At 37.8% G+C, this 23,297-nt stretch overlaps 1 protein-coding gene across 4 annotated transcripts in view; it reads right to left on the minus strand.

Moving 5' to 3' along the window:
- The window catches only part of LOC121331644 (transcription initiation factor TFIID subunit 4-like), a 145,417-nt gene that overhangs the window by 104,105 nt on the left and 18,015 nt on the right, over positions 1-23,297 (minus strand). For 3 of the 4 annotated variants that reach the window (XR_005952043.1, XM_041396256.1, XM_041396254.1), the window contains exons 5-9: positions 22,800-22,922; positions 21,121-21,210; positions 19,130-19,387; positions 9,674-9,779; positions 5,549-5,663 (exon numbers count right to left, since the gene is read on the minus strand). Coding sequence is in view for 3 of the 4 variants with exons in the window: in XM_041396256.1 (XP_041252190.1) it covers positions 5,549-5,663; positions 9,674-9,779; positions 19,130-19,387; positions 21,121-21,210; positions 22,800-22,922 (692 nt within the window). In the remaining variant the exon portion in view is untranslated. The remainder of the gene's footprint in view (positions 1-5,548; positions 5,664-9,673; positions 9,780-19,129; positions 19,388-21,120; positions 21,211-22,799; positions 22,923-23,297) is intronic. The other variant, XM_041396255.1, reaches the window with a different exon arrangement.

A 23,297-nucleotide genomic window follows, 5' to 3' on the forward strand; every position in this document is an offset into this window, starting at 1 on the left:
CCCTTCAGGTGCTGGAAAGCCACAGTTGGGTCACCCTGGAGCCCTCTCTTCTCCAGGCTGAAAAATCCCAATTCTCTCAGCCTTTCTTCCTAGGGAGATGCTTCATCCCTCTAATCCTGTCACTTCTACATCTGACACAGTGTGGACACAATACTCACTGAGGGGCCCTGGGCCACAGTGAGGAATTGGCTCTGTGCCCACACCACACAACCAACACTGACTGAGATACTCAGTGCCCAACTCAAAACTTTGTAATTCTACAAATGAAAAACCGCAGGTAAAACTGAAAGAAACAGATGTCTGTCGGGTTAAAACCTGAATGCTTGAAATGGAATGAGAATCACCCAGGACTCACAAGGCCCAAATCCAGCAGGCCTCAAACCATGGGAAAACCAAACTCCTATCAAGGCAGTTACCAGAACACAAACTCTGAACTATATAAAATAGAAGCTTCTGGAAGACATACTTGAACCCAGAATTTCAAAATAAAGCTCAAACGGACCAAATCACCAGTGCAGTGGTGACACCCCACAGGCCCTCACCCCACTGTGGGTCTGGGTGCCAGAGGACGAGCCCAGTCACAGAGGAGCCAGGTAAAAACAAAGCCAGAGGTTCCCAGGGCTGGCCCCACACAGCCCCTCTGTTCTGTCCCTTCAGCCAGCAGCTCTCACAGCTGGGCACAGCTGGCCAGCAGTAATCAAAGAGTCTCAATCCTGTATTTATTTCCTCATCAGGCTGTCAGGACAAAGATACTTTGATCTCCTTCAAGCCATCATCCATTAAAAAAAATCAAAACAGCAGTCCTGACTTGTAGAACATAACTTCTCTAAGAAGTTCGTACTTCTTTCTCCTTTTTTTCACAGCTGAAAAAAATACCATCCATCTTTTACCTTCCTTCTGCTTAGCAGTTTAGCTACTCCAGTTTTTATTCAGTGTACAGATCTGTGACCACATTACAAATAAATATTTCTGAAATAAAACCACACAAGTATTTTGGACACAAATTAGATTTCAACGCAATTATCAAAACCAATGCAACAGCACTTACAAAGACCATTACTGTAACTCCTGGAGAGAATAATTTTCTTCCATCTTACACTTGCAAGCTACAATCTGCAAGTACATATTTTATTTCTTTTTCAGTATTACATGGAAGACAAATAAGAAATGTATTAATCACAGCTGGGACTACAATGTTTTTCTGACAGGAAGAACCTTATCCATATATTTCTCATTACTTCAAGGAACCTCATAATGAAAAAATGTTTGGATACTGAAACATACATTTATATTTAGAGTTGCTATTCTTGCTGAACAGTTTCCTAAAGAAGTGAACTTTTAAGCCCAGAAAAGTGAGTTTTCAGAAGTTATTCTGTGGAACAAAGATGCCATCCAGTGGTCACCTAGACTGATGATTACTGTCTATCTTTACTTTTTCATCAGAGCACAGTATTGAACAATTTCCTATTTCTTGGCATATATTACTATGCCTGTCCTAATTCTACTGTTTCAGTAAATATTTCTGGTTTTTAGTGAATTAAATTCTGAGTCTCATAGGATGAATCTAACACTCCAACACATACAGTATTTTTAAGACAGCATGAGTTCTCTAACTCCCTCCAAACACAAACTGTATCTTATAATAATCCAAGAGTCCAATTCTTCCTCCTGTGTTCAACCTCTTGTAACAATCTTCCTTCTCCTTTTCCCTCATTATAAAGACTCATAAAATTGCCAAAAAAAAAATCTTATCTGGAAATAAGCAAGAAAACCCAAAGTATTTGCACAGTTATCTGTGAAAGGTTTCAAAGATTTTGTTTAAACTAAGACAAGCCATTATAAAAACGTGGTAGCATTTGCTTTATGAACAAACCCTAACTGCATGATTGCACAGTTTTTCTTTCTCGTGCACTTTGTCAGACTTGAGCCACTGCTGTCCCGAACTGCCATACTGAACTGCTCCCAAATAAGCCAGAAGAATGCATAAAGCAACAAAGACAACATTACACTACTGACTCCCCTCTCTTACAAGGGAATTGCATGTCATTAGGACAAAGTCCTGCATCCCACAGATCACATGAACCACACAGAGATTAACAATACATGGCATATAAATGGTAACTAGAAATTACTGGAACAGCCAGTATTATATTATATTTTATAATGGCATAGATTCCATTTACATATCAATTATAATGTTTATTCTAATGTTCATGTAATAATTTGAAATGTCTCCCTAATACTGCTTTACCACACAATTCATTCTCTATGCAGAATCTTCTCTCTGATAAGCAAAAGGGCTGACAGAACAGACCACATTTATGATCAGCATTTTTCTTTATTTTGAAATATATGGAAGAAACACAAACCCCTTATAGCTTGAAATATTCATTTGAAAAAACAAAAACCTCAAGGGCAAGGTTTTTTCACATACCATTTTGAGATGAAAACTTTGAAGTTATCCATTTAACATCCACATTAGCGTTCTACCACTTAAAGGGCAAACTGCTTTGCTTATATTGCTAAACTTTTATTTTTAAAAACAAAAACACAATACTAGACGAGATTTTTTTTGCTGTTTTTGTTTTTATTTTTGGCTATGCAAGGGAGGTCTGAAAACAAATTTTTTATTTCTACATAGAGCCCACCTCAAAACGCAGTCAGACAGCAGAATAAAACACAGATACTAAGATCAGCTTCAAATGATCTCAGACTTCACAGAACTGTCTGAAAACAAACCCCATCAGAGTGGCTTTATAAAACCTAACACTGCCAGGTCCCAGGTCAGACATATCTCAGAAATACCACTTCAGAAAAGGAAAGGTTTCTGTGAAAAGGAAGGAGCACACAAACCACAGCACCATCCCACACACCAAGCACAGATCTGCGCACTCCTGGCCCTGCCACGCAATGCCCCTGAGCCCTGCTGAGCAGTCTGGATAACACAAGAGGACAAACACCCAGCTCCATCCTTGGAGGAACACAGAGCACACAGGGACCCAGCCCTGACCCAGGTAGGAAGCTGCACCTCCCAAGTGAAGTGATTCCATCTCAACATCAGAACAAATGGTTCCACTGGCTCCCTCCATGGCAACCACCTGAACGTGGTGAGAATCCTTAAGAGCCTGCTGCTTTCACCACAGCAGAGGAGCTGGTGCCAGTGAACTCTGAGGGGACCAGAGGTGATGAGCAGCAGCTGTGGACACACAGGCAGGTCCCTGGCAGACCTCAGTGGGATTTTTACTTCTCTCAGCTACAGAAACCTCAAGCTGGCCTGTTATGATATAAACCCAAGTCTAGACCTCTGCTTGCAAAACAAACAGAAATATTACTAAAAATGAAACTCAAATTTCTGTCCTTAGGTATTAATAGAGTTGAAAAGTCAACTAACTGGGGCTGTATGTTCTCTCTGAAAAATACAACAATGATAAATTTAATACCAAAAAAGTGATCTAAAATTTCAGAAGCAAGTTTCACCTTGCTGAACTCTTGGGCTGAGAACTCTGCATCACAGAACAGCTACTGTAACAGCGAACTCATGTGAGCAGTCTTACAGTTCATTAATAAACGCTGCCCTTAAAGGCATAGCTGCAATTTGCAAAATTCTTAATTGCTAGATCTTTTATGTAATTCCATCTTGTATCTCCTACAGTTCAGAATACAGAAGAGAAAAAGAACCACATTGAAGTTGAAATTTCTGTTTCTAGTGACCAACACTTCGCCCACAAAAGTGAAAAGTTCAAATAAGTTATTTTAAAGAAAGCAGAAGGTAAAATAATGAAACAAATATGCAATAATAAAACACTAAGGGCAAAATAAATTTATACATAACACAACTATTTTTCAAAATTCTTGCTTTGCTTTAGATGCCAGTTTGCCTTCTGGCTAAAAACACATTCTTCACACACGCTGGGAATGTTGAGGAAAACTAGTCAGCATTCAGAGGATTAATACAGATTTCCAGTTCTGTGCCTTTAGGCTTAATAGTCAGACATCTATTTGTCCTCAGGAGAGGTTAGGGGCTGAAATGCAAATATGCAAACAACTGAATTCTTTGTTAAGATATCAGGAAAAAGCTTGATCTTTGCTGCTGTTTAATAAATCCTTGCAATTTTGTGGACTTATTTAAATGCAGCTTTGTGTCTTACTATTTTGAAGGAGAAAACAATGTAAGGAAACAAACACATTCATTCTGACTAAAATTTGTTCTCTAGAGGAAAAATGACATATACCCTTGACAGCTTATTTACCAAACTCACTAAAGATTTATTGATTTATCAATCAGTGCCTTGAGCATTTGCTTCTCCCCAAGGGAAAATTAACAATTCCAGCTAACCTAATATATTCTATGTATAAACTAAGTGAATGCAAGAATCAATCCTGGCACAGTTTACAACATCCAGCTAAAAAAATGCTGTCCCTTTTGGTGTATGTAAAATTGAAAGCTATACTAACGAAGAATAAATGCTCATGTTGCTTACAAACATAAAAAATACTTATTAAGACAGTACAATTGAACCCAACAGACATTTTAATTCATTTAAATACTCAGTGGGAGGCAAAAGCATTGGAAAATAAAAAATTGAATGATTTTGCTTCCAGATTAATACTAAGTACTACCACTATTAGTTACAATACTGACATGCCTCAAAGCAGAGATATTTCAAAGAGCTACAAATTCTCTTTTACTTCACCTGCAAAAGCATAAGCCTGAAAATTAATTAGTGGTTTGATGATGTCAGAGCAATATAAGAATCCCAGTAGATAAAAATTAAAATCTAGGAATATTTTGTCATTCAATAAAGAAAGAAAATATTTTAACACAACTAAAATGGTGTTAGCCAGAGCAAAATGCAGTAAATGTAAGATAGGCTTTTCACTACCAAAAGTAAAAATATCCCAAATATATATAAATAGAAGTATAAAGAACTGGCAGAGAAGCTCAGTGCATCACTGGTACTGTGCTGAACCTTTTTTGCAGCACCTGATTCCTCCAGGGGCCCACAAACCACCCGACCTCCATGAGCTAAGGAAGCACAGGGAGCTCAGACACAGCCAAGTGCTCCCTTTAAAGCCAGGACCAACAATTCCCTGCTCAGGGATCCCCTCCCAGGCCCCCAGGATTGTCCCTGGCAGAGGAGGGGCTGCTCCACAGAGGCCCTGTCCTCACAACCAGCACCTCCCCAGCAAGACACATTCCACAGGAGCAGCAGAATCCAATGCATAACACCAAGCACAGATTCTTTTAGATCCTCGTGCACATCATTTCATTCAGCTGAAGTTTTATTATAATCCACAGAATTTACAGTTTTGTTAAACGTTAAGATGTGCATTTAGAGAAAAATCCTCAAGATAGGTAATGATCCCCCTCCTTCTTTTAAAATCGAATTAAGTATGAAAATTGCCATCCAATCCCAGGAAAAAAAGACAGGAATTGTTGTAAAAGACTGCCCTCTGGTGTTACACCAATTCTAAATTCTGCTTTATACTTCAGATTCCCCCCAACCACCCCGCTGCATTTTTTTATTATTATTTTTGCTTTTTTTACCTGAAAGAACCACCTCCAGGGTCATTCAGCTTGTTTTTCTGATTTGCAGAGACCTGAACACCAAAGCCCCCAGGACTTTTACTGGCTTGTATTGTTGGTGCCTTCCCTACTGTGCCTGAAAAACACCAAGCAATGTTATTATGAGCTGTCTTAGACAATTTACATCAAAGAACCTTCTGTCCAGGAACTACATTTAACTGTCTGTAAATTGCAAACAAAGGAAGATATTATTTTTAAAGACCATATGCTGAAGAAGAACAATTTAAAATACAAAATTTATATTAACATTACAGTTTGTTCAATATTTATAGAACAGTGAAGATTCCAAAACTGAAAACCACTGGCCATGAACAGCTGTAATATTTATAATGGCTATAAGTGTGTTTGCAATTGCCAGTAAACCACTTTTCTGGATAAACTGCACAGAATAAAGAAGGCGAATTTGAAATGTTCTTAATACAAATACTTAAACTCAGAGTTGCTCAGGGTATTAGCTATGCCTTTTACATTTTCTATACAGTAATTGTCCTTTATTGCAGTGAAAAACATGTATTTCAGAACTGAAAGTACTGCATGTATTTTAAAATGTTCTGCATCACACTATTGCCAAATTTGACACACGCCCCCCATAAAGGTTGTCTTTTGCTTCCACATCTTGAAAACAAAGACTCAAAAATAATTCATGTCTGTATCTAGACTTTACAAGTCTTGAAGTACAAGTAAAACAGGGCTTTCTAGATGAACCAAAGTGTGGTGGATGTTCAGTAAATTAAAGAGATCTAAATTCCTCTCTGACATGAAACTTTTGGAGTAGGCCCTCCCTGACTGCCCAAACACATTTACTTGGGTTACATTTTGGGCTTCCTTTAATCCCACCTGTGTTTTGGCATGTAAAAATAACTCAATCTACTTGATTTAAAAGATCTCACCTCTCCTGTGCATCACTCCATTTTATTGAGCATTACAGACTTTTGAGACTTTGAGAAGGATGTGAAGGCTGCTCCTGCACCCCAGGGACTCAGTTGCACATAAATAGCATGGTAAGAACCTCAGTAGAGTTACAGTATTTTTCTTTCACGAATAGTAAAAACCTGAAACACAACTACCCTAATAAATCCTTTTAAGAACATTTCTTGGCTAATACAAAGCTGCTAGCTTTGACTGAGTCCTGCATTAGTTTGGGTTTTTTTATTTTGAAGTCTTCATCAACCCCAACAATCTTAAAGAGAAAATAATTTGATAGAATTTGTTGAGTTCTCCATCTGTACAATTAAACTGTAATGTGGACTCTCAACATTAGCAAATAAAAAACCAGATTTAGGATTTCAGGCTCAAGGCTGGGGAATAAAAATACTTTGTCATCAGAATATTCAAGGTCCATGAGATGTCACAGACAGCATTAGTTCACAGACCAGGCAATTCATTTACCTATTTCAGATGAACTAATGGAAAGGTTTTCTACTCAGAGAACTGGAAGGAAGGAAATAAATAATACAATAATAAAAATTAGCAGATTTCTGCTTTATACAATTAAGATCTAGAAGATTAAAAATGTACTAACCTTGAAAATTTTTGCAATGGCAAAGTAACAACAGCACTCCTCCAAAATTACTATATTTCTTTGGAATCAGTATCAATGCTTTGCTTTCTACAGATTATACTTTTGATCAAAAAACACCCCCAACACATATATAACCATATGGATATGGAAGAATTAAGTCTCACATTCATCCCAAGTATGTGTAATTCGAGTCAATGGATCAGGCAAAGTGAATGTAAGATTTGGGATGACATTTGAGTTTTCTGGTTTAAATAAATTACAACTGTGCATGACTACGGGTTAGACATAAAATATGATTAAAACATCCATTTTTATTATGGGCAGAGCATATTTTGAAAATTCAAATCACCTGTGGGCCTAGATATTTCATGGGATTGGTAATGACATACAGAGTCTTTCACCACTGCATCCTTGCTTCAAATTTTAATTAGCATGATCTAGAAAAATAAGCCCAAATTTAGGAGCTTATAAAATCCTAGCTGTATTTCAGCACTGGTTAAACAGCTGCAACAAATACTCTATTTTATTATTTGGCTCAATTCCTCCATCCAATCCATAAGATGGAATTCACCTAATTATTATACTAGAAGAGTGCTTTGGTAAAGGAGTGTGAATTTTTCATGCAGTAACAATGGTGTTACTTCCACTGGTGCAAAGTAATTTTATTTATATAAAGGTCCTTAAAGCATGCCAGTTTTGTCTAAACTACTGTTTTAAGAAGCATTACAGTCTGTTCACATGGATGTACTTAAGACACACTACACTTGGAGATTCACTCCTGTCAAGGAGGAAAATGCAGCACTTTGTGGAGATCAGCTCAGTTCTGAGGTAACTACACTTAACAAGTCACACTCCACAAAATTGTGCTACCAGAATTTTTATTTAGATGATGTCCTATTCCAGTATATTAGCTCCTTCTGCAGGAATACCTGGGTCAGTATAAAATATCATTACACTGGTGTTTCCAGTAAAAGGTTTTAACAATACATCACAATGATGCACTCTTGACAGTGCTGCCAGCACACAGGCAGCCTGCGCCCTAGACATGGGCTGCAGGATGAGTGGTTCTACACTGGGATGTTTTCTAAATGCCTATTCTTGTTTGTTTTCTCTGTGTAAATAAAACCATATACTGGACAGCTTAACCAAACCTGTAAATTTGAATAAGCTCACCAGAAAGTAGGACCTTGCATAAACTGGCTTCTATAAAACTATCTGCCAGAAGTCAAACTGCCAGTTAAGTTGCACTGCACTGGCTGATCAATGGCTGTCAAGAGTAAACTCATACTCTGAACCTACTGGTCAAAAGACAGATGCCAGTATCATGCAAACTCTCAGAACACTGTTGACATTCACAACTTGGAGACTGAACAAGCAAAGAAATGAAATCTGCCTTCACTCTCAAACACATTAGTCAGAAGTGAAAGCTCATGCTATAAGATGCATGGACACATTATAAACTCAGGACATGAGTACCAGTGCTATCAAACAAACATATGTTATGGTGAGTAAGTGTATTCCTTCCTAACCTGGAAAACAGCCTACAGGATTACAGTGACAGCTTGGTCTTTGTGTCCATTCAACCTTTGGATTCCCCTAGGAGAGCAGAGCAAGTGAAACATCAACTGCTGTTAAACATTTTTGATGCTTTTTTTCCCAAGGAGAATAGAAACAACCAAGCAATGAAGTCAAGTAGGCAGCAATAGCTTTTATATGCATTTGAACTAGTTTGAGTCCTGATTCAGTACCTGAAGATGACAAGCTCTGTATTCCATTACAAGCCCTCAATCTGTAAATGCCCACATCCAGTAAGGTACTCTCACACATATTCAGGAAAAATAAAACCCAAGCCTAAGAGATTCAGTGATAGAAAGAAACAAATGGGTATTTATTAGGAAGCAAGGAGGCTTCAAGAATCCTCTTAGAAAGTGGGAAGTAACAGGCCAACACTCATTTCCTTGTGTGCATCCAGATGAGGAAGGTGCATACAAACCACATTGGCTGTGGCCAATCATGTATTGTCAGGTTGCTGTAGCCAGTCTCTGACCTCACCAAAAAGTAAACATACTGACAGGAGTCAAAGAAAACCAACCTGAGGCTTGAGAAATTTCTCTAGGGCTCCCACCTTGATTTCTGTAGCTGCAGAGATGGGGACTACCATGTTCTACTTCAGGAGTATGAATTAGAAGTAGGATGATTAAACTGAGGCATCCACGAGGCTTCAGGAAAATGAAGAATTTTTTTTCTTGGCCTAGACTTACAGTTTAGGAGAGTGAGAGCCAAGTTCCTGGCCTGGTTTAGAACTTTCCATGAAAAACTGCTAAGTGAGGAGCTAAACATATGAGAGTTTAGTCCTAAGGTTGTTCCAAAACATTTCACTGTGTTGGTCCAAAACACCTTGAAACTTCATATGAAAACATGCACTCTTCAGCCAGCATGAGGTAAAAATAAATGTCAACAATGCTGCCAATGTCAACATTGTGCATTTTTCCATGCTACTTGTTTGTAATTACAACAAAATTCATACAAAGGTAACAATCTCACTAAAACATTTAAACCCATACCTTGTGGTCTAATGGTCTGAGTTATTACCACTGGCATCCTAATCTGGGTAGTCTGGCAAGCAGGGGTTCGTTTCACAGTTTGAGCAGATGTTGACTGGATAATCTGCTATTATTAAAGAAAAGTATACTTATATTATACTCTTTATACACAAACACACACAACGTAAATACACTAATACCTGTAATTACCAAGATAAGCATGTGGGTCTCTACAAGCACAACCAGCTGGTGACAAAAGTCATATTCATGTAATGTGTGTGGTTGTGTGTGTGTGTATATACCTATTTTGCCATTATGCTTTAAAAAAATTCAGTAATATATGACACAGATGTCATACCTCACAACCTTCACTAAAAATGTATTTCAAACTTGTAAAGTTAATATTAAAATTCAGACTTTTGTCTTTAGACATTTTACTAGGAAGAAAAGCAGTTTTGTTGAAGAAAATGCTGCAATAATTGTAGTGGTATCCACCTACAAACATTAGGCCTTGCACTAAATATCTACACTTTTTAAAGAAAACATACTAAAAATAAATTCTAAAATATTACGGGTTCCAAAGTCAGATATACACAAGAAAACAAATCAAGTTTTGCGGTGATCATATACTATGAAGCTTTTAAATGCTAATTTGATATTCTCAAGGTTTCACTTACTACTAATTCAGGTTCTGAAGTTCTTCCTTAAAACTAGATTAAAATTTGACCCACAAACAAACCAAATCAAAAAGAAAACACGTGCAAGGGTAATGTTTAATCAACAGCAAAATGTTCAACAACAACAAAAACAACCAAACAAAAATCAACATTCGTATGATCAGGGACAAGGTAGGCACAGATGTAATGAACCAAAGATTCAGAAAGATGTGTGGATGCTGCAGAGCTGTAAGAAACTCCATAAATAAACTCTGAAAATAAACCACTGGCAAACAGCTATCTGAGGAATATCCCATCCACAACTCTGGCATGGCAACTTCTGACTCCTCCTGCTGCTCACAGTCACAACTGAGCTCCTCCCCTGTGTGAGCCTCCTGCCCTGGGACGCAGCATTCCCTCCTGGAGGGCAGCTCCACACTGCCCCTGCACACAGCATCACTCCCACAACGAGTTTGTAAAACCACTGCACTCAGCTGGACAGCAAATGGCCAAAGCTCTGTTTGCAAAGCAACCTATGGAGAAAAGGAAAGGACAAACAGCATCTGCAAATGGGATGTGACAGCAGGATGAGCATTGTGGAATTTCCTGCTAATTCCATTAGCAGGAACCAGGGCTCCAAAACTGCAAGGGAGACAGGTGAAAACTACAAACAAGACAAGAGCAACGAGGGATCTCTGACGTATTCTGGAGAAAAAAACAAATTGGGCCATTCTGAAGTTACAAAACTGCATTTGGTACATCCTAAAATACACAGAGTCAAAAAGTTATAATAAACCTGTGGATGTAGAAGTATTAGCAATGATCACACTGCAGAAAGAGAAATGGGAAAAAAGATTAAGGATTCAGCTTCAACTATGGACACTGAAGGAAAATGGAGCATTTGTACTAAGCACAGAAACGGAGCAAAGAGATATAAATTTACTTGGTCAAGACAGAGAGTGAATAGTCACACTCAGAGGGGAAAGAATAAAGCAGCTACCATGCTTAAAAAAGGAAAGAAACAGAACTGATCAGTGAAAATAACAGAAAAAAGTTGAATTAAACTGCATTTTGATGCACAGGAAACATGAACAAGTGTGGTTTTGGTAAAAAGACAAGAATAATCCATGTTAAGAAAACATACATTGGTATGAAAAAGGAGAATGATGCCACTTTTACAATATTTTATTGGATCAGTTTGCAGAGAATAGTGAAGAAAAGCTGTTGTACCCTAATGGACCAGAAGCCAGGCCATAAAGGAGATGTGTGGGACCTCTGGACAGAATTACTATATGGTATTACAGTAATCTTCTGCAATTGGATTTTTTTTTCACTCTCTGTGAAGCAACTTCTACAGTTCAGAACCAAGTTCTTTTTCCCTTGGTTAATATTTTCATGTGCATACCCTACAAAATGAGCCACTAACACCATTAAAGACAGGACAATATTTAACTATTTAAGATCACATAAATGGCAATGTTTTCTTTACTATCCAATACATTCCAGAAACTGTCTTTTGGCAAGTACTGTACTAGGACGTCAATGTATGTACACACACTGAAAGTCTAGAAAATTATTGAGAAACAAACTCTTCCAAGGGGCAGAGACCAAAATCATTATCCTAAACTCCATGAAGAAACCAACCAGCAACAGGCACATACTCTCTCAGAAGAACAACTGCACCACAGCTCAGAGTAGCATCTGACACTAAATCCCAGTTTCTATACTGGAGTTTTAAGAAAGTTGTAATCTCCAGATCTGGAGGTCACTAAGGAATTTACATGAGCAATTTGTTTCTGAAGCAGAGTATGCAACTTCTTTGCAGGCAACCTAGGGACATAGTAAAAACCAATGAATCAGAGGATCCTGCATTAAAATTTGTAACTATTTAAGCCACACTTCATCAATTAAGATAATTCAAACTGTTCTAACCTTCTTACCTGTTTTCCCAACATCATAAACACTACTATTAAGTCCTTAGCTTGACCTCAAAGTTGTAGACAAAGAACAAGTGTACTAGCAGGCTGGTCTGGGAGATAATTAGCTTAAATCATTTCGTATTTCTCACAGACTAAAACCATGCACAACAAGTGTATCCCACGTCAGGCTCTCTCTCCATATTCTGAACCAAAGCTGAATGCCATGGATCAGGTGACAAGCACTGACCCAGACTGAGAGCAGACACAGGAGTTTTAGGCACTGAGGTTAGCAGGGATATTTATTATTCCTGCCTTCAGAAAAGGGGAGATCTCTGTGCTGCTGCAACCACCTTTGGGAAGATGAGGAAAGAACAGAGTCAGACTTCCTGAGATGTGCAGAGCAGAAGGATGTAGCACAAAAGACAAGCTGGAATATAGGAGATTCCAAGGGAATACAGGGATTTCCAAAAAAAAATTACCACGAGGGTAGGCAAAGTCCAGAACAGGCTGCCCCTAGAGGCTGTGCAATTTCTTCTTGAAGACACTCAGAACATGACTGGTCACATGGGAGACATCCCAATGTGTAAGCAGGAGGCTGCACCTCCTAAGACACCTCCAGGAGTCCTTTCAAACCTTTCACACTGTGTCCATAAACACACCATCACCAATTTTATTCAAGTGCTGAGTCACAAAAGGTGAAGAGACACAATACAAAAGTCTTCAGAGTGCACAGAAACTGCTCATCATTCTACCTCCCCTAAAAAGGGAAGCATTTTAATTATGCACACCTCTGAAGAGAGCAAGCACAATAACAGAACAACAAAGGCACAGAAAATAGAAAAGACAGAATGTGACTTATTCGTTGCCTAGATTTGCTAGAGTTAGGAAAATGGTAAAATTATGATCAAGACAGTGTTGAGACAGCAAGTACTGTCATATAGTAGTTATTCCTCTTCAATTTATCTGTCAAAGTTGAAGAAACATGTCCTAGGCTGCTGCACTTCGGAGCTCTTCAAGGAACACACTAAAGCAGCAAAGTCATGGCATTGCTTCTCCAAGTGCAATGTGCGAACAGTTATCTACATTTTTCTTCTGTAAAATTACATTTTTCTGCAAAGTAAGATGTACATTTCTCACAATAAAAAGTATTCTCCCTCTCTTTTTATTTCATCTTTGCTCTTCTCCCCTTGCCACCTCTCTCCACTCATCACACTCACTTTGATTCACTATTTGTCTGCTCTGCCAGAGCAGCTCCTCCTCTCGCCTCCTGAACACTGCAGATCCTACTCTGCCCTTTGCTAAAGCTGACTGTATTTTCACAGGTGAAAAAAGGGATGCCTATACAAAGGTGCTTCCATAAGATAGCAGACTCATGAAGACAAAAAAGGATATACAACAATCACACTAATGATAACCAGAATAGCAAAGAGGTGACAGCTGAAATACTCTTTTTTTTTCCTAAGGGTTTTCTTCAAAAAGCGTAGATTTGGTAACTCTGTGAGAATAAAGTAATGGTTCTCTCTGGTCCGAATCTCAAGCCAAAAGGTGATGATCATTCCATGACATCTTCTACTGTGTAAGTTATTGCAGGACAGAGAACAAATCATAGAGATGAACACAGACCAATAATCAACAGCAAAACCAGCAAGTACAGAGAAAGAATCCAGCCAAAGCACATCAAATGTACAGAAGCAGCAAGAGAACAGAAGTTATCAGTCTTTCTCATGTCTGCACAAGAGAGACAAAATTAAATGAGAGCCACTACCTACAAACCATTGAAAGGAAAATTCCTTTAGGTCAAGAAGATTAGAACTCATTGCTTAAGTTTCTGAGGACAAGGATTTTGCAAATCTCCTGGACCAGTGCAGATGCACAAGGTTCCAACCTTTACTTGATGAGGGCTGCAAAACCAGCCTGGCTCAATTCACAGGAATCATCACCCTTTCCAGCAAAAGCATCTGATCCAAAGGCTTAAACCTATCAAGTACTGCAATAAAGACAAAAACACAGCAAACAAGAGCTTCTGGAAAGAATGGAAAACAAAAACAAATTTGAAAAATATATCCTTTACCAAGCTTTTTTTTTTTCTCTCAATTAAGTTAAAAAAATAAAGAGGAAGGAAGAAACAAGACATGCATAAACACATAAAACTCAGAATAGCTGTGGTCTGATATGACATTTATCTTCACTCATGAGTAAACACTTGCTAACTCACTTGTGGCTATGCCACTTGTGATTTATCAGTCTACTCACTCCTGAAGATAAATGTCATATCAAACCTCAGCTATCATGTAATCTGGCAGCATTAACTTACAATGTTCATGCTTTTATGGGCCTAGAATTCATATTTCCCATTGCTTACCATGCTACAGTAGCAGCTACACTTTTCAATGGTGCTGCAAAATCTACACAGGCCAATTTTTTTCCTCCCAAATTTAAAAAAAAAAAAAAAAAAAAAAAAAAAAACCACAAAAAAACCACTATTTTAATGTTAATATGACAACAATACTATTGCATTGAGTATAGGCTTTCAACAAAGAAATTAAGAACAATAAAACAGAAGCCAGGACATCACTTGTTCCACCTGCTCCTCAATTTATTACATAATTCTTCCTACAATGGTGAAATGGTCTACTTTTGAGTGTGTTCAATTATGGCTTTTTCATCACTGTCTTTGGTAGCCTGATTTACCACCTAACACTCTCTCTTACTTTAAGGATATTTTGCCTTATATCCTACCTAAATCCTACTTCATTTATTTCATATTTTTACCATCTTGGTCTGTTCCAAATAATGAATTTTCCCTTTTATTCTCCCTTACAATCAGTGTTTGAACAAGTTCTGTGTGTTCAATTCTCTTAAGCTTTTCTTTTAATCTTTGCTTTCAAGCCTGGCCTTTTGTTATTGGTTTCCAAACAGCAATCAGTGACAACACTCTCCCTATGTTAACGTACAGCCCACAAAATTCTGAAATTGAAGTCCATGATAACTCAGAAAACCACCAGGCTGTGTTTCAAATAGGCATAGAATTTGTCAAGTACAGGCTTTGTTCCTGTTAATGGATCCCAGATATTTACTGCTCAACAGCTATTTTTATTTATATTTTACTGCACACCAAATTCCACGTCAGTGGCTAGATCTTTATTACTCAATTAATAGAAAATACTCCTTCTATCCAAACAGCCATCTATTACTCTTCCATTTCTAAGCTGCTTTGCAGACAAGACAAAAAGAAAACTACTTCCTAAAATTTCACTAAAATGCGTACAAATTACGCTCATTCATGAACAGAAAAGTGATGCCAGAAAAGCTCCAGTGGAGAATTAAAAAGCCAAGTGGAACATCCCCATTTAACACAATTCTTATTCTGCTGCTGTATCTTGTTTCCAAATTCCATTACTCTATCTCAACTCTGAGAGACCCCAACCACTGTGACAGTGCAGGGAAAGTGTCAGTAAATGTTTGAGCAAATCCTGCTCTAATGTAACTTAGAATATGGCAGAGCCTACCCTCTGGACACTGTGCCCTATCAGTGCAGCAGAAATGGTGCAGATATATTTCCATACATCCCTCTAATCCTGGACCTGCATGAATCTTTATGCAGTTTTATATAAAATTAAATTTGTTTTAATTAAGATGATTCACTGATTGTCTTACTGAGGTTTTTTTATCACTCAAATTTAGTATTTGTCTTTAACTTCCAGGAGTACTTTCTCCTTATGATGCAGACATTGTCAACACAACACAAAGTGCTAATCCATCTCCACTACCCATCAAACCTCAACATGTGTAATAAACAACACGTCTCTTATTCACACAAATTTTACTGCTGCAACACCCAAAACAAGACAGGCAATGCCTGCATACACAAGGCAACACAGAGCACGTGAACTCTAAGAATGGCAATTTAGACAAACTTTGAACATTGCACCTAGAACAATTTTAAAAACTGATTGCTGGCTTATCTCATAAATGTCTCATCAATAAAATATTAGCTTAAGACTGTTCCCCTTTTCTTTATGTAGAAGTAGCACTATCTAGCTTTATAAAGCATTGTTCTTCATAGTTTGGAACATGATTCCAGTGCTCTACAAAACAGCTTACAAGTCTCCTGTTTCATCTCTGCTGGCACTGTACATTTCAAAGCCTTTGTGCAAGCTCTGCTGCATGCTGACAGTGCACACAGGATTTTCACATTGCAAGGTACCTCAATGCAACTGGAGAAAGCATCACCACAGCTGACACCTTTGAGAAACAGAAAAGACAAAGGAAGGAACAGCTAACAGCCCCTTCATGTTTTAAGGGAAACTGGACTACTGCAAACTGGCTGGTATGAAAAGAACCATAGTCTAAAACAAGCTTGCCCTTCTGCAGCTGGACAGTTTGCAAAGCCAGCTGGAACCCTCTCCAGTGAGCTTCAGGCTTGGAAAACCTGGAGCTCAGCCAGTTCTTCCATCAGTGCTGGCTGCCCTCAGGCAAGGCAGCTGCATCTTCCTCTCCCGGACAAGTCCAAGGCAAGATGGCCAGCAGCCCTGTGCTCTGATTTCAGGGAGCACTGAGAACTGGGACAGTGGGAGCACTGTCACTGCAAAATAACCAATACTTATCAGCAATTACTGGGCTGATATTGCGCTGCTGCTGTGCTGTCTGCTTGGCACTTGAGCTGATGGTTGCTGTGCTAAGATCTTTTGATGCAGTAACTCTTGATTTCTGATGCTGCTTTTGTCTGTATAGAACTACTCTGAGGGTCATTAAGTGCCTGGTTAAGTAGTGTTTGATTCTATTACCTAAAGACTGATAAATTTAAAGGAAATATGAAAAACAGTTTCATACTAAAGCAAATATATTATGATTCTTAATGTCTTCTCCCTATTAGATATATTTTCATATAGTATATCTTTTCCAGAAAATAAATAGTATTAACCACAGCTTTGCTTTGTGCAATTTGTGACCTTTTGAAAATGTAGGGGTCATTTCAAGTACCCAGTAAATGAGAATTCAGCCCTAGACCTGTGACATCCTTACAGACAGAAAACTACTTCTCTTGCCCATCAGATCAATCTCCACAACGTTACTTGAGCAGCTTTCAGCTCTTCCTATTACCCAGGCATGTCAGAAAAGCTCTTCACATTGTTCATCTCTACTCACAACATCACAACTGCTTGCTTAGAGTATCCACTGACATGGGACAGGCAGAACATGCCTCTCCCAGAAATCTAGTTCTATCCCAACCAGAAAATGCTCCAACAGAACTATAATCACAAGAGTAAGAATTCCTGTGGTCTTACCCATTTTTGTCCTACATCAGTGTTTCTCAAAAGGTGTGGTGAAACCTGCCCAGTGGGCACAGGAGCACTTAAGGTGGGCTGCACAACACTGGAAAAAGCCATGTTACATGGCAGTAGGCTAGCCTTAGATTGTGGCATGAGATGAGGCCAGACTTAGTGGCCATGGACACTTCTACCTCTAAGCAATCTGTAAGCTGCAGGCAGAAATTTGCTTAACCTGGGACAGGGAGTAATTTTTCCACTTACTGCCTAGAATTATCACCAGTTTCTACTCTTCTGCCTAGAAGAGCCAAAGCTATTGTCCATTCAGTCATGAAACATGGACAAATCAAAGACATGCCACAAAAAGCATGAGGAACACTTTTCTAATTAATGCAACAATCCAGACAGGATGGGGAGAAGCCATCTCAGAAAAAGAAAGCATGCAAGTGGCTGGACCTGCCTTGAAGCAGCCAAGTTAAGGTGAAAAACATCCAACTGTCTTGTGTGTATTACAAGTGCCAGAGTCACAAATCTTACCACTCAAGATGTTCTTACACATTGAAACTATGCTTACTAAAGGATTATTAAATTATATTAATTTTATTTTAAAGTTAATTATTTAACCACTAGAAAGTGTTTGTAAGGTTCAAGACACAGCTCAGGTATTTTCACACTGTGCACTGCTACTTTTAAATTAAAGCAAAAGAGATATTCTCTCTCCACATACCTTACAAATTATTTATATGCATTATAGATCCTATAAACTCAAGGACAAATCACTGTAAGGTTTTACACTATCACATTTGCATTTCTCCACCTCGATAATACAAATTTTTACCAACTTCATACATGTTCTGGAACCTCTCTATATGATTTTGAGACCTAAGTGAAGTACTTTACTCACACATACACAGAAACCACAGACAAGGAAACTCTCACAGAGGATAGTAATACCTGTATAAACCCAAGGCCTTGTAAAAATCCTTAACATCTTTTAATTACAAGTGCAAACACACACACAAGATCCTCTGTAACAGCAGGATAAAGTCACCACACTCTCAATGACTACCTGGCTGTGCAACTGCCTTACTGCTAGTGCCTTTGACATTATTGAATCTAAGCACTTAATACTCCACAATGCACAACAAAGATACAGTTCAGTGAGTAACAGAATGGCATTATTGCTAAACAGAACACCTGGTACAGCACAGCTATTCTTCTACAAGATTTTACAACTGTGTGCAAAAGAGTTTAAAACAAGAGTTAATTTTAATTTTAAAGCAAAGCAGCATACCTAATGACATACTCAACATTATATTCTTGCCTGTAAATCTTGGAAAGCTTTCTGTTCTACATTTTTAATTCCCTCAAATTCCACTGTGCTCATACAACAACCACTCTATTACTGCAGACAAAAAGAACAGGAGTGCACTTCCTTAAATTTATATTAATAAACTTATCTGAAGTAATGGTTGAGCATCAATGTGAAATGACAGAAAATGAGGTACTACCACATACCAAAGAATAGGATACAAACAAAAAAGAATTTTCCCAAACAAGCTGCAATGAAAGTGACACTGAAAACTGCTACACAGTTCATTAAGAAATTCTCTTTTATACTACAGTACCTACCAGTTGAGAACTCTGATTTGACTGTACCACCTTAACCTGAGGAGGCTGCACTGTATTTGATACAGAGACTGTGCAAATGTTGTTTGGTTGCCTTATTCCTATTGTCTGTGTTGTGACAACAGAGGAGATGCTTCCCGAGGCAGACTGAGGTATAACTTGAGAGAGCTTGGTCTGTTGGAGTGACTGCTGAGACGGCTGTCCTTGCAAAACCAAATGCTGACTATTCAGTAAAGATTGTCTCAGTGCAGGTAGACTTTTCTAAAAACAGAAGAAAGTTTATGAAATATCAAACTTAGCAGATTGACAAAAATAATTTTGCATTTGCTGTAAACATAATTAACTGCCTACTCACCAAACAGAACTAAGATTGAACATGCATTGTAAGAGAAAGTTCAGTTTTTAATAAGCTTTCCATTTGGATTTAACAACCCTGCAGATTTCCACATGCCTTTAATTCCATTGTAGCAGAAAAATCACTCTTCTTCTCAAGACTATCTAGAACTTGTATCTTAGGTCTTTGGAAGGGCAAGAAATAGAAGCAGAAAAGGTAGAACCATGGAACAACCCCATTCCCAGCAAGCTGCACCAATTTACTCCTCCTAACACACCTCCAGTACCTACAAACAAATGATTTCCCTCTCGGTGCCCTACAGCAGTGGCTGTTTATTGTATTGTCTGAAGTAATGTATTGTGAGGGAATTAGAAAAGTGTACTATTGTAAGTCCCATGTTCATACCATTTCAAGGAAAACATACTTCCAAAAGGCTGTACTGTACCTTCATGAACAAACTTTTTACTTAAGTGGCAGAAGTGTTCTTTTGAAGTGCTCCCCCAGGCAGCTGTAGAATGCAACAGTGTTTAACCAAGCTACAGCTCTTTCTAAACTTCTAATATTGATTTAAAAACTTGATGCCTCTTGCCCAGAAAGGACTTCAAAGAATGGAAATAAATCAAAACTTATCATGATGCTAGAAGTGACTGCAGTAAAAGCCATAAAGCAGTGTTAATGAGAACTTGAAAAAACAGCAGCAGAAGCTTGAAGCAAAGTTGCAAGGAGAGAAGAGAGAGAAAATCTGCCCTAAACACAGAAGTTTTGAACTAGACCAAAAATACTTTTTAAATCATATTTGTAGTTTTATTGGGACTTAAACATGCTTTTTGTGTTTGTATATAATTCTGCATATGGAAGTTATTGCAGCTAATTTATAGAACCAACTAATAGCTAAATTTACCCTCACATGCACTAACTTAGGACCCCACAATAAATCCATTTGGTATCATATCAGAAATTCTACTGTTGATTAGCTCCAGATTAGAAGCAGAATTATCTAATCAACACTTTACCTAGTTCAGTTCTTCATAACCATTGTTACATGTGGATTGAAAGTTATCAATTACTCAAACACATATTAGGAAAAACGTATGGAAACAACTTATTAAATTACTTGAAGCATTCTGTAAAAATAACTTGAGACTCTTTGAAATGTGAATGTTTTTCTTCACAAAAAATTACTTACTATCACAGAAAAGTGCATTTATTCTAAAAGTAAAGGATCACTACAGAATAGCCAATGGATGGTTTCCAAACTAGGGAGTAACTGGTTTTTTTTAATCTGATTACTGAAACATTCTAGATCAGGGCTACTCAACTGTGAACTCCTGGATGACAAATCCATTTCTGTAAAACTCAGTCAAGGTCCCAAACACACGAGGTCTCCCTCCTGTGGGAACTCCCTGTTTCTCAGCACTGTGCCAGGCTCTTGGAGCAGCCCACTCCAGCTCAGAGCCTGGCACCTGCCTGGCCTGACACAGGTGCAGCCTGCACAGCACTTCCAGCCAGGAAGATCTTGGCAAAAATGGGCAGCATTTAGAAGTAAAGGAAGGGTAGTCCTGGACCAGTGAAGATAACACTATTTAAAAATTATATTCTAAGATTTAATGCAATGAAATTTGGCTCTGAAATAAACTTATCCAAACAATATTCACATTACCTTAAGGAAAGGTACAAGATATGGCTGAGGAGATGATTTGAGCTCTGTTTGAAGGCGGCCTGTAAATTCTTCTGGATCAATCTTTGCATCCTTCAGGGTGAAGAAAAAAAAGCATCAACATCTCAGTTCAGTTGTTTGGTTGCCTCTTTCACAGCTACTATATACACATATCTCTCTAGCTAAATAGGCTGCCATATCAAAAACTTTCAGAGCTGAAGTCCCTTAACTCCTCTCTAAGATCCTTCTGCCAAGCACTAACTCAAACATGTAACATGCCACTCAAAATGCAGAGAATTCCCTTGGGGAAGCACTACTTCAGACAAAACAACGCCCCAGAAACACTCAAGCCTCTTTTGGGACTCCACTCTCTTGCTAACATTTACATAGTGATTTCTTTTTTTAAAATTAAAAGAAAACAACAACAGGTTGTTGATGTAACCTTAAAAACATGAAATTTGTCAGCCTTTGTAATAATTCCAAAACCAATCCTGATGGTACAATTTAACTTGTAGAATCCATATATATAAAACTATATATGTAAAGCATGGCCATACATAAAAAGCATGCTTGTAAGTAGAAATACAATTTTCTCCTCTATGAATTTGTACGTATGCTCACAAAACACACACTTATATCAAATACATAATCAGTCATTTATTTAGTAGCAATTCAAGAGAATTCTAACTTGGGTGCATTTTATGATACTTCTAAAGTATCATTAGTTACAGAGTTCCGCTTGTAATAAAAAAATGAACAAGAGAAAAACCAAACCAAATTAAGCTTCAATATATTTATTATTTATGTGTGTTGTTACTTTGTTTAAAATACTATAAGTAGTTACCTGTACTTATTTAGTCTTTTCAAGTTGGTAAAAGTTAAAACAAGTTTTCACTGGAATCACTGAATATGATTGTTGAACAGCTCACACTTGAAAACAGCCTTAGGCTTGTCTAAAATATACAGATTTCTCTGGCAATGAATTCAAAGAAATGCATAGCAACTACTTTTATTTCCAAGTTTTTCATAGACTATATTACATTTCTTTTAAGAAGCTTGACTCTTTTCCCAGCTCTGTCTGCAGCTCATTTATCCAATTCCCTGCAGCATCTGTTGCACTGCAGACTGCAGCCAGTGCAGCCTTTTTGTGGCCAGAGCACTCGAACACAGCTTTGCCTCTGGAAACCCCCGTGCCACTAAGGCACCTGCCTGCAGAACAGCTAAAAATCAGCAGCTCAGGAAAACACTCCTCCTTCAGTTCTAGAAACTCTAACCCATGTTGTGAAGAGATTGTATCTACAGTCATTCTGTGCCTCAAAAATTAAGAGCTTCTTGTTTTGGAGAAGAACAGGGTTTGGAGGGAAAAAAAACCTCGAATTCTCAAGAAAAAAATCCCACATTTTACTAAAGGAAAAACCAAAGTATTATTCATCCAAACAAGAGTGGCTTTGATAACTGCCTACTGAATACTTTGCTGCATTTCCCCTTTCAAAAACCAAGAGAAAGTCTGCCTTTAACAGATTTTTTAATATATGAAACATACAGAAGATTGCATTTTGATGAAGCCCAACCCCTTTCATTACAGCCAAAAGAATTGTTAAGATCAAAGCAATAGTTTTCAGCATCCATAAGTAAAAAGTTTAATAGATAACTGACAAAATAAACAGTAACTGAATATTTACCAACAAATCTTGAACCAGAGCTTTCACATTGCGGGACGTTTCAGGAGATGGTGAATTATGAGAAGCAAGTTTTATAAGGGTAGCTAAAAAGTTTTTACATTTTTTCACATTCTCTTGCATTTCCTGAAAAAAACAAAGAAAACAACTATTAGCTTCACGCTATTTTTTCATCACAATCAATGCATGCTCTGACCACTACAAATAAGGAAAATGATGAAATTTTTCTAATTCAGGTCATATGTGAAACATGTTTTGCTATTACTGCTTGTTACCTGAGATTTTTCTTATCTTCTTTAGGTAACTGAACATCATAGCTCGCAAATAACAACAAAAAAATCAATGGAAGAAATATATTTTATATTTTACAGCCTCCTTTGGTACAAATAACCTTAAATATGAGAAGCAACACAACAATTTGCTGGAGATGAATTCCCCTTTGAGATGCCCAACAGACAAGGTAAAAATATTCCCCAAGCTATCTTAATTTGTTAAATTATT

Source organism: Onychostruthus taczanowskii, unplaced genomic scaffold (genome assembly GCF_017590055.1).
Source record: "Onychostruthus taczanowskii isolate IOZ18803 unplaced genomic scaffold, ASM1759005v1 scaffold127, whole genome shotgun sequence".
Taxonomy (NCBI): domain Eukaryota; kingdom Metazoa; phylum Chordata; class Aves; order Passeriformes; family Passeridae; genus Onychostruthus; species Onychostruthus taczanowskii.